Below are 20367 nucleotides of genomic sequence, written 5' to 3'. Positions count from 1 at the left end.
TGCCTGCCCCTAAACTTGTTCTTCGGGTTCCCCTAATCCTCCAGACCAGATTAAAGTGGTTCACAGTGATGGGGGAAGGGAAGTCCCATTGCTTGAGAGGCTTCATTGCATGCACATGGTAACTTGATTGAATCCCACCCATAGTTGCATGCATGGATATACAATTTCTATTTAGTATTTACAGGTCTTTCCTTCCCCTTTTAGCAATAGAAGAAAGAACATATAGAAAAGGCCTGGGGAAGAGGATAGGAGTTGTAACCATGGCGAGATGTTTATTGGAGGTTAAAGGTTGGGGCTGACATGTTAAGTGAACAATGGATGTCCAAACCACCTTCATTAGGGAGGGGCCGTGGCTCAGCGCTGGAGCATCTGCTTTGCATGCAGAAGGTCTCGAGTGGGATTCAATCTCATACCGCAAATACAGGATATGCTATTATAGCTGATTGGGAGGTGTTGTACAAACAAACCCACGTAAAGAACCCCAGCAACAACTCCACAGCCTTTTTTGGTGAGAAGGAAAGTGACAGGAAAATGCACTGGAAGTGTGGGGGTAAGCCTTGCTTTGATGCAATGTCATCACACCTCCTCACAAGCAAGCAAGAATGAATGAATGTTCATTAAATAGCCACTGTCACTTAACTTCCCTGCAAACAAACCTGGATGAGTGCTCAACAAACAGGTTGTTTGGAAGTACCAAACGTTTTGGTGGTGCTAGGAGAGCACTGAATCTGTGGGTGGTATGCAACAGTTACTCAGAGTGGAGCTATTGAAATGAATGGACGTAAATTCAGTCATGTTCATTAATTGTAATGGGTCCACTCTGAGTAAAACCCTTTGTCAGAAGACTGCCGTGTAGTTTATGTGTAGTTTACATGACAGATGGCCATCCAACCTCTGCTTAAAAACCTCCAAGGAAGGAGAGTCCACCACTTACTGTAGGAATCGGTTCCAGTGTTCAACAGCTCATAACACCAGAAAGTTCTTCCTGATGTTTAATCAGAATCTCCTTTCTTGTAACTTGTAGTCATTGGTTTGGGTTCTAGCCTATGGAGCCAAAGAAAACAAGCTTACTCCATTTTCCATGTGACAGCCCTTGATATATTTGAAGATGGCTATCATCTCTCCTCTCAGTTTCCTCTTTACATACCTCTAAACATACTCAAGTCCCTAAACTTTCCTCATAAGGCATTGTTTCCAGATCCTTGATCATCTTGGTCGCCCTCTTCTGCACACGTTCCAGCTTGTCAGTATCCTTCTTAAATTGTGATGCCCAGAACTGGACACAGTAATCCAGGTGTGGTCTGACCAAGGCAGAGTAGAGCAGGACTATTACTTCCATTGACCAGGACACTATACTTCTGCTGATGCAGCCTAGAAGAGCACCAGCTTTTTTTGCTGCTGCATCACACTGTTGACCCATGTTAAGTTTGTAGTCTACTGAGACACCTAGATCCTTTTCACATGTACTACTGGCAATCCAAGAGAGAGAAAATATTTGAAGTAGGTGAAACTCTCCCTCCCTTTGCAGCTAAGATGTGCTATTGTAGCCACAGCTGCCCTGAATAAAAGAGGCAGGGCCTTTTGGTGTGAGGCCCCAAGGTGGCAGAAGAAGGCTACAGGTATAGAGAGGAAGAACAGGAGCTACTGCCATTGCTGCACACATGTAATGATGTGCACAGATCTCTGTGAAAAAGATGGCTGTGTGGGAAGGAATAAAATAGGCAAGGTCTGGGTCCAACTTTGCAACATTTATTACACTAATCTAAGGGTATTTTGCCCATTACCAACTGTTTTGTGCTAATGATTACTTTTTAAAGCCCATAATGGTCTAGGATACCTTAGGCATCACCTCCCATCTCATTCCTGTCTGTCCCCCATAATCAGAGAGGGGAGGTCATTCTCTGTGTCCCCTGCCTAAGGTGGAGGCACAACTGAGCGGAATAAGGAATAACCTTCTTAGTGGTTGCACCCATATCATAGAATCATAGAACTGTAGAGTTGGAAGGGACCATGAGGGTCATCTGGTCCAACTCCTTGCAATGCAGGAATCTTTTGCCCAACGTGGGGCTCAAACCCACAACCCCGAGATTAAGAGCAGGCTTTTATGAAGCACATATATGTTGATCCTGTGTCTTTTTCAATAATTTATTTCATATTGCTTTATGAAATTGTGCTGAGAGATGTTGTAAACCACACTGACCGATATATTTACACTAGAAGACCTGGATGTCAATATTTTAATAATTCCTGAATGATTATATGAATGAACTTAGAATGAAGTGGGACCATTTTTGATTGTGAGTGGGTCTGTGGGGCCATATTTCTGAATGCTCCCCCATATTTTAAAAACAAACAAACAAACCTTCCTGCATGTACAGAATTATCACACCAGGTAAAATGGCCAGATATAACCTTCACACTGATATGCTAGTGTGCATATGGAAGAATGTTACCAAAAATTAATAGCCTTATGTAAAGATTGTGGCTATCAGAACTTAGGGCTGGAGTCAACTTAGTAGTTGTGATCACAGGAGATGGCATGAGTCCTACTAGCACAATGAGGCTTTCCCCTTTTCTCCTTCCCATGCCCAACATGTCCCCAATCAGATCTGGGGACTGAGGAGAAGCCCCAGGTCTGCATGCAGGGGGAAGAGAGAAGAGGTCATTCCACTAGGAAAGCTGAAACTCTTTGCACAGACAGAACAATCTCCATAGCGCTACGTTGAATTCCACCCTTAGCCTGGATCCTCACAGGAGTAAGTAATGTGGCAATCCTGTGTTCACCTACCTGAGAGTAAGTCCTGTACAGTATAATGCACTACTACTTATTTCCAGTAAGTGCCAATGAGTTTTTTTCCAGGGTGTTTGGTATGTTTAGCCTGGTGAAGAGGTGATAAATGTTTAATTTTTAGCCTGGAGAAGAGGTAATGTGATAGTCACCTTCAAATATTTGATGAGCAATGGGTTCAAATGACAAGAAAAAAGATTAGGAAGAAGGCAGTGGACTCTCCTTTGTTAGAGGTTTTTAAGCAGAGGCTGGGTATCAAGAGTGGTTCTTGGGAGGTGCTTGGTCTAGATGATTTTTGAGATCCTGTCCAATTTTCTGCACAGGATCAGGCTGTCCATTATACTGTTTTTGATTTCAGGCTGTGATTTCTGTGGCTTATGTAGCCAAATAGTCACCTCCCACATGCAAAAGGGTCGTATCAGTACGTTGGGAGAACCTTAAGATTTGGAGAAGTAAAAAAAACCCAAACCCTTTATAGCACCTAAGCACACTCAGTGGCCACAGAATGCTGACTAATTGGGGGAACAGAATGGAGCAGCATGGGGAAAGAGACTTAACTAACTGAAGAGTGAACAAGAGCAGTCCATGCTGCAACATTTCGTTGCAGGTTCCACTCATTTCCTTCTATTATCACTGTCTCAAATGCACAGAATTCTATTTGGCTAAAGAACCTGGTTGACAGGAGAATCTAGCCTTGTTCCACAGTAGAAAACCCAACCAGTCCACAAGACAGTAATTAATTATCTTCATTATTGCTGCATGCAAGCAGGGTAACGGAACAGAGAGGTAAAACGCCATTTTTCAAGCTTTTGATATTGAAGGTTGTCTGAAGAAAATGTTGGTTAGCAGGCTTAAGTTTTAACTATTGCAACTATTTGGGATAGGGCTGCAGCTCAGGGGCAGAGCATCCGACTTGCATGGTCAGTCTCTGACATCTCCAAGCAAGGCTGGGGATGTCTCCTGCTTGAAACTCTGGAGATCAGCTACCGGGCAGTATTAAGACAGTCCTGACCAGGATGGGCCATTGGGTCTGACTCAGCATAAGGCAGCTTCTCATAATCCTATAAAACCCATGTAAAGACTGGTGGGAGGGTAATTCTCACAAGCAGGGAATGTCAGAGGGAAATGAGGGGCAGATGCCATGTACTGCAGGGTGTTTAATAGGGAGAGTTTCTGCTTTCCAGGCAGTCTCCCGTTCCCTAGGTATGCCCTGCATTCGTTGTTCCTAGAGGGATGACCTTGCATCTGGCTGCAGCAACATGTTTCTTGGAACAGGCCCAGCATAGCAAGCAATTCAGAGAGCTGGAAGCGCCCGGTCCTTCCCATTAATTACCACTCTAGCCATTTTGTTTCTTGGGCATGCTTTATTGGCAGGGATTTTAAGACCTTTCTCCAGATTGCTGATTAAAAAAGCATATTGAAGACCGCTGGGCCTGCAGGCGATCCCTCTGGGATCTTAATGCAGACATCTCTGGTTTCGGCGCACTTAATCATTGGATTGTGCACTTTATCGATATGGCGTGGTGCTACTTTCTTAATTGGAATGTCCTAAGGAAGCAAGCCCAAGTCCCTTGAAGCTGTTTTTTTGTAATGACTCCGTTACCCTTATGAACCAGTGCTTGTAAATAATAAAAAGAGCGATCCCAGAAGATGCTGGGCAGCAACACTGACCATGTGGTCTGGACAAAACAAAAAAATTCCTTCCAGTAGCACCTTAAAGACCAACTAAGTTAGTTCTTGGTATGAGCTTTCGTGTGCACACGAAAGCTCATACCAAGAACTAACTTAGTTGGTCTTTAAGGTGCTACTGGAAGGAATTTTTTTGTTTTGTTTTGACTATGGCAGACCAACACGGCTACCTATCTGTAACTGGCATGTGGTCTGGGAAGTTGAAGAAGGGAGGGAGGGAGTGCTTGGAGGCCAGTTGGCTTCTCCAGTTGTGCCAGGAGGGCACAGTAGAAAAGGGCATCTGCAGGGAATTCCCAAGTTACTCCCTTTCCACCCCCTGCTAGATGTGCTACAGAAATCAGAGCAAGAGACCAAAGGAGAAGCAGCTAGCCACCACGTCAGTCCCGGGCCCTAAGTAGGAGCAGAATCTACTGTGAAACTAATGAATCTTAAGCTTCAGGGCCCCTATTCCCAAAGGGGCCCCAGAAGTGAATTTAGTACACATTGCTTAAAATTTTGGGGTCTAGTAATCCCAATTTGAGTTGCACAACTCAAATTTATTTATTTGTTTTTGGCTGTGTATAGTTCAACAGTCCCATAGTTTGAGAGTCAGTAGCACAGATGTTGTGAAGGTGTGGGGATCTATCATGGAACAACCCCATTGAAGAAGGTAACACTGGTTACCTAGGCATTGTTGCTAGTTGCAAAGGGGTCCCCATAAGAGATCAAGCTTCAGGGCCCCAAAAATGTAGGTCCTCCACTGGCCCTAAGTGTGAGGAATGGATTTCTGTTTTTTAGGGTTCTATCCCGTGTTCATCATATTCTGATAATGGACATGACTAACTTAGGTCTATTAATTCCAGTGGGTTTCCTCTGCAGAGAGCTTAGTTGGATACAACCCTTAGTCTGCAAAGTGCTTCACTGTCTTTCCCCTACAGACTTTGGAAACTGGCGAGTGTTTCAGTTGAACTGGGAGACCATGTCCTAAGAGGGAGGCTGCACCGTCAGGTATGGCCTGCATGCTGCATTGGAATTGCCTCCCAAGGGTCTCATCTCATGGCTATGTGGATGCAGAGGTGCTCAGTGGCAGTGGTCATGCTTTGAAAGTGAAGACCCAAGGTTCAGTCTTTTGATGTGCATCAAGAGCCTGTTATCAATTGAGTAGATGGTGTTGGGTTAGAAGATCCAATGTTCTGCATCGATATAGGCTGCTTTATATGTTCATAAGCCCCCTGCCTGAAGGTTTTTGTGAAACACTGTTATTCTTCACTGCCCTTGTCTCTTGTCTCAATGTTCTGGTGGTGGTGAGGTAGGTCATTAATATCCCCATTTTACAGTGTGAATGGTGACACAGTCTCTCACCCAAGGCTTGGCGTGCTTTGAGAGAAAATCCTATGCAAAGGGACCCTCAGATTTTGCAGTAAGAAGAGTAGAATTCTGCAACCTGTATAACTCACACAGATTAGCAGTATCCCCCCTCCCTTAATTATGCACAATTTATTCAGCTGCCAGTGGCGTAGCGTGGGGTGGGTGCAGGGGGGCGGGCGCAACATCTGGGGGTTAGGGTTAGGGGGCGCAAATCCACGGGTTAGGGGGTGCAAATTACTTGCCTTGCCCCGGGTGCTGACAACCCATGCTACGCCACTGTCAGCTGCTCTGCCCACCATGGAGTAGTAAGGAGCTATGTAAGGCACTGAACTGAACGCTGAGCTTTTTATACAGTAACAACTCTGACTTCTGAGAATTACCCATACAAGAATTACCCATACCATACAAGCCTATCTTTACAACCATAAGGTTTAGAAACATGCTTACTTATTTAAAAGAAAGTCAGGAGAGAAAACAGAGATTCTTAGGATGCTGAATTTTGCTGTCAATACCTCATTCTGCAGATTATTAGCCATCCAATAAATGCATGGTTGATGAGAGATTTTTAGGTCTTTTATGGGCATGCCTGGAACCCAAATTACACTTGATGTTAAGTGTGTATTTGCTTCTCACTTTTGCTAATGGGAGATCCCCCCACTATCAAATGCCATCTTTAGGGAGATGGGGGAAGAGATCTTCAGAACTGCAGCAGGAGCGGAAAAGAGCTATACTTGCCCTTCACCCTACTCGGATCCCATTTTCTCCCTGCCCCACAATCTGATACCACTTCCACATTTTAAAAAACCTGCATGTTAAATGCAAAGGAAGATTTAACTTCAGCTCCAATTTAGCCATCAGTTTCTCCTGGCCCACTCTTCCCAGGATCTAGGAGAACTGGACAAGAGGGGCTAGAATGCTGTCTGGTGTTGATGCCTGATCCCTGCTGTTCTGAACTGTGCATCTCCCTTCAGGCAGGTTTGCCGTAGGAAAAAAAATACTTGCTGAAATAGGTGAAGCTTTGGAGGTGTAAATTTGACCTCAAGGGACAGATGCCCACAAAGTATCCATTTTGGAATGGAGGTTGTTTACAAGAGCTCAGGTCACCTCAATTGCTAGGCAGGCAGGGTGTGAAATCTTTGGCTGTGGCCTAACCTCTTTCTTGGCCGTCAGCATGATAATGCTCTTTGCCAAGGAGGGATTTAGCATCTGCAGGACAATTGCTGGAAAGCTTCCAAGGGAGTAAAACAGCCCTTGTGCCAATTATACTGCTGGAAGGAGGTATTGGTAGTGGACGGGAGCCTCCGGCATGCTGGAACCCTCCCTCCCCAACTGCCCAGGACTGTCTGGGATACTTTAGGTGCTATGCACACCTGACCCCAGCATGTCCCCATTGGACCCGTTAAGGGAGATCAGATCATAGCAGATTACCCTGCCTAAGAGATGACTTACAGTGACTGCTCTGACAGCGGCCTCCAGCCGTCACATACCACACTCTCCGATGCTGTGCACCCCTCTCCCCTGGCCAATTATGGGATTCCCTGCTGGGAGGGCTGGGTGCTGTGGTGTTAGCTGCATTTCCAGGACCTGGAAGGCTATATTTGCCTGCACATATGGGCTTGCAAGGGCAAGGCACACATCCTTATTTTGAACAAAGCCCCCAGGCATGAGCAGGGCAGCTTGCAGAGGAGGAGGAGGAGGAAGAGATGCAGTGGCCTCATATGTTTAAGCATGGATTCTGCTAGCACATGCTCCAGAGAGGCAGAGGAACCTCAGGGAGAAATGCTGGATGCAGCAGTGCTTGGAAAGGATTGCTGGCCAGACAAATATGGCCAATGAAAGCACTGCTGGAGGGAGGGGGGCATGATTAATGCCACCCTTCCCTGGAAGAAGGCAATGTGAAAAGCACAGTGTGTCGACCAAAGTCGTTTTTGCTCCCTGGTGGTTGAGCATTTTAAAACGTTTTATTGCACCACTCAGACACCTGTTCCTGCCTTCCTCCAGCTCCTCACTTGCCCATTTTGTTGCCTGAAGCAGATAGCTTCACCTGGTGCATGACAGGGCTGGCTCAGGGGGAGCAGAGTTAAGGGCTAGCAAGGTAAGTTGATCCCACCTGCTGCTGCTTCAGGATGCTCCACAAGGGGGTGGTGTAACCAGGAGCACTAAAACAATGTTGGGTATAGAATTGTAGAGTTGGGAGAGCTTCTCTCTGCCCCTGCCTGAAAGTTTTGGGAGAATCCATGAAAAGCAGTGAAGTTGGAGTGGGGGAATATAAGCTCCATGGAGATGTGGTGATATACTTTGGGGGCTCAGCTTTCTTTTAGTACAAGGCCTCAGCCTTGGCATATGTGAAACATTAATAAAGCGCGAAGTGCCTTTGAATGTGTACAGATTGAATTCACTTGACTGCTTTTTTATTTTATTTTTATCTTGCCTTCTGTTATAGAACTCAACAGTTTGCCTCCATAAATCTAGGTTTTGGAGCAGGCAGAGCTTTCCAGACGTGGCTCAAGCCACAACACACCTCCTGCTACGGTTTCTGTAAATTATCATAGCACGTTCTTTGCATATTCAGGCAAGCCTTGAGAGTTACACTTAAAATGGCCTCCTGCATGAGTCACTGCAGATTCAGGTAGATGTTGATGTGATAGTTGTATTCCAAGAGCAGTTTCCCTTCACAGAGGAAGGCTCACCTACAAATACCACTGTACCCGATACACTGTACCCGATACAGCAAAGCCATTGGATGCCCCACACAGCACTTAATGGTGAAACCTGCCTGTGTCAAATGGCACTGCAAGTCACATTGTTTCATAGACATGCATCTTTGCATAAGCTCACCCTCATGACTGTACCGTGCATGCAAGCTGCTAATTCACAGCACAGCCAGAAGATAGACATGGAGTCCTTAGGATTTTGGTGAGCTCAGCCACTCACCTCACATGTAGATTGTTTTTTTAAAAAATATTTTATTAATTTAGCTTAGTTATTACAAATCAAAACAAAATATTACAATTATATAACATATGTACAAAGTTCCCAATAATGTTATTAATAAAAAAGAAAACTATAGAAGAAAGAAAAAAGGAAAGAAAGAAGGAATAAATCTATAAAAAGGAAAAGAAAATTAGAAAAAGAAAAAAGAAGAAAATAGGAAGTTTCTTCTAAGTTTATTCTACATCTATTTCAATAAGTAAATAATAAAATTTCAATGATTGTCTTCCACCGCTTACACTGCACTTCCTATAAACATTTTAAACAAAGTTACAGTATATCTGTTATTCCGTATTTTTCTCTCCCATAGAATCCCACATAGATGATCAATTCAATAAATTATCTAGATCTCTCACAAGTCTACTCTAAACACAACCAAAACCTTGTATTTGATCCTTGTCTGCATAAATTATCATTTAAACATTTCCATTGTTTCTGTATTATACTTTTCGGTTTTTGTCTTATTAAATCAGTTAACTTTGCTAATTCCAAATATTCGCATAGTTTGTTCAATCATTCCTCTTTGGTTGGAATGTGGGAATGAAGATTTATTATTTTGTAGCTTTTCTTTATCATCTCACAGCACAGAAACTGACGTAACTGGAGCTTTGATTTTGATAGTACCTCATGAATTGAAAACTTAGCAGAACCCTGTGATATCTGGACTTTCATCTGGCCTTTGTTAAGATCTGTTAGCTAGGAAGTTCAGGCTTATCTATGTATATGTGATAAACCAGGTTCCATTTTGCTCTTTTGGATAATTTAAGAGGTGGCTCGCAACACGGAAGAGCTGGGCTAGTACTGTACAGTGGTAGCTCGGGCTACATACGCTTCAGGTTACATACGCTTCAAGTTACAGACTCTGCTAACCCAGAAATATTGCTTCAGGTTAAGAACTTTGCTTCAGGATGAGAACAGAAATTGTGCTCCAGCGGCGTGGCAGCAGCAGGAGGCCTCATTAGCTAAAGTGGTGCTTCAGGTTAAGAACAGTTTCAGGTTAAGTACGGACCTCTGGAACGAATTAAGTACTTAACCCGAGGTACCACTGTATAGTTGTTTCTACCTGTGGAATACCCCACCACAAGAAGTCAGTGGAAGATCATCACCATTCGCAAAAGATTTACTGTACACTGCAGAAAGTAATAGGGTATTCTCTTTCACATTCTCCTCAGCATCAAGCTGCAATTTACAGCAAAAGGCTTATCCCCCCCCCCAAAAAAAAGCAGAATTGCTGCTTTTCTGTTAGTGCTATACTTAATGCTAGCATTGGCAAGGCACTATTCTGCCTTGAAGTGGGATACACAATCTTCCAGTAATAAGCTTCCATTTTTAAAAAGGCAGTGGAATCTTGTGGGCTTGATGATGTTATTTTTTAAAAAATTAAATGGGTGCATGTGGAACCACACACTTCATTGGTAGAGACTCTGCCCCCAAGGAAGAATTTAAAATCCCATCCAGGCACTGACCAGACAAAGAACAGCTTGTGTGTTTCAGCAGGTGGCTGCATCATGCATCCTCAGTTGATTCCTTAGAGTTTAAAAAAGATGTGGGGAGAAAGGGGAAATTGCATCACATCATTCCTAGTGATGTCACAGGCATTAGCCAATGAATGCCTGTGATATTCATGCACCTACATAGCACCCACATCGTTCACAACCATCATTGCTGCTTGCCTACCAGTCAGGCTATTTTCTCAGAGACAAAATGTTGTCGTTTGTAGGTTGGAACTGGGCAATATACATTCAACACAAGTGCTGCCTTGAAGAAAGACACACCTGGGTTCTCTGCAACAATTGTGTAACATTTGTGCATTTATTGTGTACAGAAACACTAAAAAAAAAAAAAGTCCAGAGGGGTAGCAATTTCAGTCATGAACTCCTGGGAATAAGCCAGATTTCACCACTAGGGGGCCTTTTGCATTATGTCAGATGAGTTTAAGGCCAATAAATTTGGTACGCAGGGTTCCTTCTGTCAAGGGATAAGCAGCTCCACCTTTCAATATTCGTTGCAGACCTCATAATGAGTATGACTCTTGCCAACAACTCCTGCTTTATTCTGCCTGTCACATTTTCCTGCTATTGGCATCTTGCATGGTGAATGATAGGCAGCTGCCACCACCCATGTTCTTTGAGATAACCAGCCTCATTTTATTTGGATCTTGTCTTGGTGCCTCTGAGTCAGCTGTGATGTTAGATCTGTGCACTTGGCACGGACAGTTCAACTTAAAACCCAATCTCCCCAGTTGTAGCTTCTTGCCTAGAACCTTGTGAGCGATGCAACATTTTGGGAGCTGATCATCTGCCTGCCTTGTGTTTTGTTAATGAGGTTTATCTTCTTTTATTAACACTGCACCGTGTGTATGTGGTGTCAGGGTGTGCTAGACAGCTTTTTATAGCTCAGCAAGTTTAGAATCAGGGACCTTTCCCTCCCCACAGCTGCTGCCTACTGTTCTCTCACAGCGCTCTACAGTAATTTCGCAGCCCACTGCCTCCCTTCTGAGACACGGTCTCTTGGCTAGCTCTCAAGTTTGTCAAACTAGAGGACCACCCCTAGGAACATCAGTCTAAAGGATGGGGGACTTGTGGCCCCCGAGATGTTTATGACCTCCAGTTCCCATCAACGCCAGCCAGCAAGAACAAAGGTCAAGTATCATTGGAGTGTACTTCAATGATGTATGGTGTGTGACGGTGGAGTGTCATCTGGAGGACCTAAGGAACAAATTGCTTGTTGTAACCATACATGTCCATTCAAACCCTGAGAGCTACTTGTGATTTGGAGTGGGGAAGGCTGGAAGGGAGTGCTTAACCTGGACATCATTTGCCTTGAAATATTCCCAACCCTTCACTTTGGGGTTCCAGAAATGTTTGGAAATGGAGGTGGGTTGGGAGCAGAAAAGCAAGTGCTGGGGAAAGAGTTCAAGTCACACAATCCAAACAACGGCTACCCCTAGCCATGGTGTCTGCATTGCTTCCAGTCTTAGAGGCAGTATGTCTCTGATTGCTAGCTGCTGGTAATCACCAGTAAAAATCATGTCTTGCTTGTAGGCATCTAGTTGGCCACCGCAGGGCTGCTCTTATCTTAAGTCTCAGTCAATGGATTCAGGATTGCAACCTGGCTTTGTGGTCATAGGTGGTGCAGTAGTTAAGAGTGTTGGACTGAAAGATCCAGATTTCAATCACCGCCAGAGCCATGAACCTCATTCCGTGACTAGGAACGACTGCCAGGGACTGCCCTGCTCCTTCCTCCTTGCATAGATGCAGGGTGGGACCCTGGTGGTCAGTAGGGCTTGCTGGTGGAGAGTGGCTGAGAGGCAAGCTGGCAGCTAGACAAGCCATGCCATTTTTCTGCCTTGCTGTGAGGTCTGATAAGGAACAGCTGGGAGAGACAGAGGTGTGGACAGCGAGGGTTCAGAGTTGTTATTGTTGTTTATTGAATTTGTATACTGCCCTTCATCCGTAGATCTCAGGGCAGTTCCTTATAACTGAGGAGGAAGGTAAGGGGCATGAGGGTCCAGCCAAGCCCAGCAGGAAGAAGGTGCTGGAGAGGAACTAGAGAAGGAGCAGGCCACAGGGAGAGGCCTCAGATGACAACTAACCAGTTCCCCAACAGGGAACTGCTGGATTGCATTCAGGGGGGAATCGGAGTGTGATGGCACACCTTGCTCCTAATAAATACGTGAATTAAACAATCCAGTGGTTGTGTCTATTTTGTGTGAAGGAAGAGAAGGACCAATGGCACAGACACATGGGCTTTTGATGTACCCTTGCACATAGAAACCCAACAGTGATGTTGGGCCAGTCACTATTTCTCAGCCTTACCTATCTCACATGTTTACCTTTCCAAACTATAAGGCCATGACAATAAGGGCATAATTGCACAGATACGATTTGATCACGCTTTCCTTTCTCTTCATTACATACCCCACAAAAAGCTGTGTTTCGTGCCACCATGTTGTGAACCAGCCCAAGAGCAGGAGAGGCAGTATAGAATTATTTTAAATATGGGCATTCACTTCTTTCTGTTTTCCCCCCTACATTCTATTACACTTGGTGCCATAACCTTTCTTCTTTGTGGCATGGAGTCATTTGAGTGACTGTCAGGTCTCAGTATGGTTGGCTTATCGAGTTCTGGGAAATGGGGAAGTGGCTGTCTCTCCAAGAGAGCCAAAAGCAGATGTGGAGTCTCAAAGAGGTAGGGATTAAGTTTCAGAACAGTGAACAAGGATTAGAGGAATCCAAATCAAGTGAGCTCCTCTCCTTTCGAGAGTTGTGTTCCTCTATCCTTCAAAAAGAATTCCAGTATGTGGAACATATTGTGTCCTTATATGGAAAGTTGTATCAGCCTCATTTCCCCCTCCTCAAATATTAAGGACTGAGGATCTGTGTCCTCCTTTGCTTTTGGTCAGCTGAAGTACTAGTGGGGCCTTTGAGTGAGCACTTAGGTCAGAAGCAGGGAGCCTATGGCCCTCTAGATGTTGCTGGACTACAACTTCCATCAACCCCAGCCAGCATAGCCAATGGCCAGGCAAGATGGGAATTGTAGTCCCAACATATGGAGAGCACTATGTTGGCTACTTCTACCCTAACATAACACTGTAACACCACCAGGAAAAAAGAGCAATGGGGGGGGGGCGGGGCGAGGAAAGGTCAGTATGGAGTTGTAATTCACATCAAATGTGTGTGAGTAATATGTGCACACAGCTGGCTCTTCAGGATTTATCTCAGGTATTTTGACTGGGCAAACAAGCCTGCTGAGGTAAAACATACAGGGATGGAGAAATGTGGCTCTCTAGATGTTCATGCACCCCACTGCCATGAACCCCAGCAAGTTGCTTATGGATGATGGGAGTTGAAAACCCAAAATATGAAGGCCATATTCCTGGCACAGAACCTGAAGATTGGTCAGAAGCATATGTTTCTGAGACATAGGCACAAAGTCTGAAATGCTGCCTGCTTCCTAAAGAGTTGCTCTCCTAAATTTCCTCCCGTGTTCTGAAGAAGGCAACTTGGAATAGGATGGACCATATCCAATATATGGATGAAAGATTAACTGTATTTGGAAGTGTTCCTTCTCACAAATTTTTTATTCTGCAGGAAAATTATTTCTCTGAGAAGAGCCTGCGGCTGGGATGCTGAGGAAATGTGGGCTGGGTCTGAAGGGCATTGGCTAAGCTTTATTTGCTTCTCCTTATCTTGTGTGGCTATTTATTGCACTGCACATTTTCTCAGGTGACGTTGTTCTTCTCACACATTTTTGAACTATGCATCCTTTCTCTTTCTCTTTTTAGGAAGCAAAACTCGGGAAGGTGTTGCAGGTGTGGCCTCAGGTATTGGCTGCTTGTGTTCTCCTTTCCCATGCTTTGCCTGGTCACTGAGTGGGCGGCTGTGCTAAAGCGATCACAGGCTAACAGGACAAGCGCTGTCATTAAAACCTCTTATGTAACTGGGCCCAGGACAAAGCCTTCCAGCTGCTTCTCACGCGTCTGCAGAGCCAGCTGTGGGGATTGGCTAAGGTACCTGACCCCAGCTTTCCAGAGAAGCAGGCATACAAACCTGGAAGCCTTGGTGAACTTGAACTTGCAAAGTACTGGGGCGGGTAAAGGAATGAGCTTACGCACATTGGTGGAGAAGAAACTGTGATGCCGGGTGAGGGCCCAAACGGGGGTGGGTGGGAGGGTCCTATGGTAGAAGAAGGATTATTGCTTGGCCTTGTGAAACATGTACATAGATAGCAGAGGAAATAGATACGATTCATACGTCTGCTACAGCAGCCTTCAGTTACCAGACCCCTGCTAGACTCCCTTCCAGATGATAAGATCCTTTGCCCCTCATTCAGGATGCGAAAGGCCACATGCTGTTAATCTAGAATAAGGAGCTAACTGCATGGCCTCAATATGTTGGTCGCTCTCTTCTGGCTTTCAGTTGCTGAGAAGACGAAGGAGCAGGCATCTCAGCTGGGTGGAGCCGTCTTCTCGGGGGCTGGCAATATTGCAGCTGCCACAGGCCTGGTCAAGAAGGAAGATTTCCCCACTGACCTGAAGGTGAGCATCCCACACTCTTCAGGTGACCTTGAGAAAAAGCACATAGCCCTTGGCCATATAAAAGTCTCCCATAGAAAGGCAGCTGATCCTTGGAGCCTACTGGGACTATCAGTAGATACGATGGGCATTTGGGATTGGTGCAAGATTCCACTTGCCTTGCTCCACCCCATAGAACAGAATCTTGGATATGGTATGGAGTTTTGCTGTATGTTGCTCTTGACAGAAGATAAGCACAATTGGTTGAGCAGCAGAAGATGGAAAGGAAACAAACTTGTGTGACAGCGACATGAACATGTCCAGGATGCCCATTGTCCTGACACCTCTCAGACTGAGGTACATAAGCAGTGTGGACAGATACAGGCATGCATGGGCAGAAGAACAAATGCCCTTGCATGAGAATATGTGTACTGTGTGCTACATATCAACATGTGATGAATGCCCACATGGGCACATTGTAAGTCTCCAGGCCAGTGACAACTGCACATTCCAGAGGGATGTTTGCATACATTTATGTCGGCATCTCACTTCCGTGTGCATCAATGTGCTTCATGTTGTGTGCGAACATGTACGTTTGTGCTGGCATGTGCTTCGAAGCCTGCCTACGTGCACGTTTGAGAATGAGTGTGTTTCTCACAGTAGGTGGGTGGGCGGGCAGCCTGCACTGAAACGGTCTGGCAGCTGCAGGGCTGGTCGATCTGAGGATGGGCTCTCGAATCTTGCAGCCGAGCTGCCACAACGAGCTGAGCCGTTTGCTTCCAGCTTAGCTTAAAATAGCAACAGCTGAAGAAGAAATGAGGCCAGCGCAGCCAGGCAGGAGCAGGCACTCTGTTCTACTCAGCATGGGGGAAGGGAGCTGTGCAGCGTCCCCCCTTCTCCCCACTGAACAGCTCCTGTCCCTCAATGAGAAGCACTGTGCAGGGCCAATCACAGCTCAGCCCTTCCTCAAACGGAAGGTTGTAGATCTGCCAGCCACTTTTGCAACTGAACTGGGGAAACAGAATAATTGAGCGTATACTAAGGCTTCATCAAGACATCTAAACATGTGTAATACAGGCCACCTGACCTGCCATTTTTGGTCAGCCGGACTACATATTTGAAGTTCTGGGCATGGAACAAAAATGGAAATTCTATATGTACCAGTGACAATTTCTGTTCTTCATATGTGTGGGGATTGCCCCCCCCCCCTCCAGGGTCAAGAAGGCAATTCTCCAATTTTAATGTTTAGGGGAGACACTTCAAACCAAGGCAACATTTCTAATGACAACTCTAAATTAGAACAAGCAAGCCCACAGAGGCAGCAACAGATTGAATTTGGGCCTCTGAAGGGCAGACTACAGACTTAAGTAAAAATGAATTTATTGATAAAAAGAACACACCTTTCCACTTATGTGTGGGGTGAACCTCCAAATCATTCCATAGGGCAGGAATGGGAATCCTGTGGCACTCCAGAGGTTGTAGACTGTAACTCCCTCTGTGTCTGATCATTGGCCGTGTTATATAGGGCTGATGGGAGTTGTAGTCCAAAAAACAGCTGGAGGCCCAAGTTTGGGAAACCCTGAAGCTGTTAAATTAAGTTAGTTTGTGTTCATATATTTACTTTTTGTATTTACTTACGATTATTTCTAATTGCTTCTAATGTGTCATTTGAATCATTATACTTATTGAGCACTCAATACATTGTGAGCCACTTTTTGTGGGACAATTTTGTGGGAAATCAACATACAAATAAACAAGGATGCTGAATGAGAGCAGTAGCATCTCCTGGACCTACAGTGTCCCTTTTGTTGGAGTGTGAGGAAGTGAGATGTATTGTGACACCCGTGGCTGTGACAACCTCTGCAGCTGCTATGCATGGGATATCTCCCTCTAGCCCTGTGGGGAATGTATTGCTTGAGGCTCTGTTCTTTGCTCTGGGAATATTACAGCATGCTTGGGTGAGGCCGTGGCCAAAGGTGGCTTTAATCCAAAGAAATTTCAAAGTGAGGATGGATATTATCCCCCTTCACTGCAGTGGGGTAGGGGACTCTGTTTTGACTCTTGATGCCCTCTGGTCTTCCTTGGAGAAGACGACACTGATTGCCTGAGTGCTCTCCCACCCTGTCCCATTGGGGCAACACTTGTGGGGGGGGGGATTTCCCGCCAAGGTGTCCCTGTGCAGATCTGCCATGACCATATTTCATGCAGCGAGGAGCTGTATGATATTTTGTTCGAAAGCCTAGGAGGGAAGTGAGCATAGACAGCGGTACTGAATCTCTTCCTCTTATTTGGCACTCTATGGAAGTGGTCCAGACTTCAAACTCCCACTGACGTTAGTCATGCAGGAAAGAGGCAAAGTGTGCTGTAAGGGGACAAATTATCCCTGCCAATGCAGCCAAGCTACGAATCTGAACAAGACAAGCTATGAGAGGTCTCTCTGTTCCACTCTCCCAATGCTTGACTTGCCATAATGGGTGGCGACTGCTGTTTGGCTCTCATAAAATGCTGGAGTCTGCCTGTGATGAAGACAGTACGTCACCTGGGGGTTGAAAAGAGAGGACCTCCCTCCTCCCCAAATGAAAAGTGGAGATGGTCTTCCCAGCCCCAGGGGGACCTATTCCTGTACTACCTGTCCAGGAGGCTGTCCTGTCCAGTAGAGAGATTCTAATCCCCAAAGTTCGAGGAGAGAGGAGCCTATAAGAATGGGACTACTTTAATACAGAGCATGAAGGCAGTTATTCTTCCAAGGTGGTGAGTCTTGAAGGCAGCTGGCCAAACCTGCAAGAACAAGACCTGAGAATCCAGAGAGGCATTCCAAGAAAGCTCCTGAGTAATTAATTGTTAGAAAAAAACATCTTAGGGACTGATGCCTATAAACCTGCCTGGGACTTTGCAGAAAATAAGGCCTGCCTCTCTGCAGCTGTAAAAACACTTGCAACAGAGTCAGGATGAGTGTCAGCAAAGCTAAAGGGTAGGTAGCAACAACTGGCAGTCCTTGGGCTAAACCCTGTCCTCATCTGCACTCTCCCTCCAGGTGCATATCCAAAGGCAAAAAGCTATGTGACCATAGGACTAGTTATTAGGGCCCTATCACTGCAGAGGTGGACTCCGGCCCTTGACTTCTCCTTTTCAACTAATATACTAATTATATTAGTATTCAACTGATTAAGTAGGGTTGTTAGGGGCCGCTGGGCTTACTTACTTCTCCTTTCCATAGTGTCAGGAATGCTCAGTGCTACGAAGTACTTGCTCTTTTTTGTTCTTAGTAAATGTTTTCTAAAATATTACTGTAAAAGGTGCTCACATCTTACAGTACACCTCCCACAGCATCTGCAGCTTGCTGATTTTTACTCTGCTGGGCTTTCTAGAAGAGACACATGGGAAAGACACTGTCAGTGCTTAATAAGATGTTACTCTTTCCACAGCCTGAGGAGGTTGGTCAGGAAGCTGTGGAGGAGCCACTGATAGAGCCACTGTTGGAACCTGAGGGTGAGAACTACGAAGAACCCCCGCAGGTGAGTGGAAAAATTAAGGCAACCTGATGAACAAATGGGGGGGGATGCTGGGAAATAAAGTATCTTGGCCTCCCACCAGCCCCCTGTGAAACAGACCCGCACACGTCCTAACAACTGATGCAGGATGGGTGTGGTCTCCATTAAGAGGTCACAAGCAAGCAGGTGGTGAGGAAAGGGGAAATACTATAGTATGCATGCAAAATGTTGTAAGTCCCAGGTTCAATCCTGGCATCTCTAGGTAGGGTGGGGAGAGACTCCTGCCTGCAACCTTGGAGAGACATGAAACCCAATGTAGACAATATTGAGCTTTGATAGACTACTGGTCTTGTGTACTGGGAGGCTTCATTGGGAATTTGAGGAAGCAAACTGGTTGTATGGTCATGCAGGAGAGTAAAGTAGCTGCATTCACAGCAGCTCTTACTGGTCTAATCTGTGCAGATAAATGTAACTGAACAGAATGTGGGAAAGGCTGTATGTTTGAGTTGGCTAGGGCCCAGCTTGGGGACAGCTATAACGTATGGTGGTTAATGCAATTGACACAGCCAACCTAACAGAAGCTTAGCAAGGGCAATATAGGAGTAAGCCCAGGGCCTGTATCTCAGGTAAGCTTATCCATGTGGGGTCTACCTGGTCACCTCCAGTGCTGGGTTCTGACTCACATCCTCATTTCACTTCATGACATTTATTCTTTTCAGGAGGAATATCAGGAATACGAGCCGGAAGCATAATGGCTACCCCTGTTCCCGACACTTCCACCAGCAGCACAATAACAATAATGACCCTCCCCCTCCCATCCCTCCTCCACCTCTCCAAAGGAAGGCCTTGATGCAGATGGCGATGGAGAGGAGCCCCAACACCCCATCCTGTCATGAGTTCTTCCTCCAGTTCTGCTCCAAGGGACCTCATCGGGATCTGTGTTTTATGTATCGTGGTCTTTAGCATTAAGAGAAGAATTCTGAAGGCAAACCCTGGCTGCAGCGGTTTGTGTGCGCGCACATTTGCGAGCCCAGCCTTACTGCCCTGTCTCCCTCCCAGCGCAGTAAGGCCCGGCTTCCTTGTGTCAGTAAGAAGCATGTTGTATCTTCTCCGTTTTTAAGCAGAGCATTCCATCACCTCGGCCAGGACCCTGCATTGGGCCTGCTGTACATTTGCTTGCACGTGAATCACGCCAACTCCGCTTCATTACCATTGGTGGAACTTTTTTTTATATCTCTGAATGGATTGTTTACGCCTTTGTGATCTGTCCCTTTCCTGAGCCCCCGCCCCTGGCCTTGTAACAGAGACTCCCTGATTTTGACGGTTCAGAAGTTGTGTCTGTGTATCCCAAACAAAAGGAATACCCTCCCTCTCCTGCCCCCAGCGCTCTGTGTTGTGACTGTGGCATGGATATATACCTCCCACTGTCGCTGTGTGTGCAATCCTGGGGCAACTGCCAGTGACACAGCTGCCCCTGTGTCCATGAATAAAGCCAACTCTTGTCTGTACCTTCTTGTCTGCCTCCACATTGTTCACAAGTCAAGAGGAAAGCAGCTGCCTTGCTGTGTGCTGCAACCAGGGGTGGCTTTTATAGGCCAGGTCTCCTGTAGTCACTCTGAAACAGTGCAATGAATATATCCTAGGAGTAGGGAGAGGCATCGCTTCTAGCAAGGAAAAAGTAAAAACAGATTCAACACCAGTGGAGGCTCAAGTATAGGTACCCAGATGCAAAGGACAACAAGGTTCCTTTTAATATTTAAAATGAAACAGGCATTTCAGCAAATACAACCTTGGAAAGAGATCAAAAATAAAACTGATAGTATTATAAAGGCTTTTATAGATATCCATGATGTGGCCACCCTTAGAAAACTGTACAGTTTGGGCCAACACATTTCAAAAAAAGATATTGTGAAGTGAGAAAACAGGCAGAAAAGCATAACAGAAATAACTGGGGCTGGAACTCCTATAAGGAAAGGCTACATTTGGAGCTTGGAGGGTTTTTTATTTTTAAAAAAGCAAGTAAGGGGAGATCAACATTTATCAAA

The 20367-nt window shown here is 45.5% G+C and overlaps 1 protein-coding gene across 3 annotated transcripts in view; it reads left to right on the top strand.

Moving 5' to 3' along the window:
* SNCB (synuclein beta) overlaps positions 1-19830 on the top strand; it is a 38536-nt gene extending 18706 nt beyond the window's left edge. For all 3 annotated transcript variants that reach the window (XM_083726337.1, XM_083726338.1, XM_083726339.1), the window contains exons 3-6: positions 14103-14141; positions 14737-14855; positions 18257-18346; positions 19042-19830. In XM_083726337.1, the coding sequence (XP_083582463.1) occupies positions 14103-14141; positions 14737-14855; positions 18257-18346; positions 19042-19074 (281 nt within the window). In that variant the 3' untranslated portion in view covers positions 19075-19830. The remainder of the gene's footprint in view (positions 1-14102; positions 14142-14736; positions 14856-18256; positions 18347-19041) is intronic.
* Positions 19831-20367: the final 537 nt, after the last annotated feature.

This window comes from Podarcis gaigeae, assembly GCF_964106915.1.
Source record: "Podarcis gaigeae genome assembly, chromosome: 2".
NCBI lineage: Eukaryota > Metazoa > Chordata > Lepidosauria > Squamata > Lacertidae > Podarcis > Podarcis gaigeae.
The sequence above is the reverse complement of the archived record's forward strand: the minus strand, read 5'-3'. Positions and strand labels throughout refer to the sequence as shown.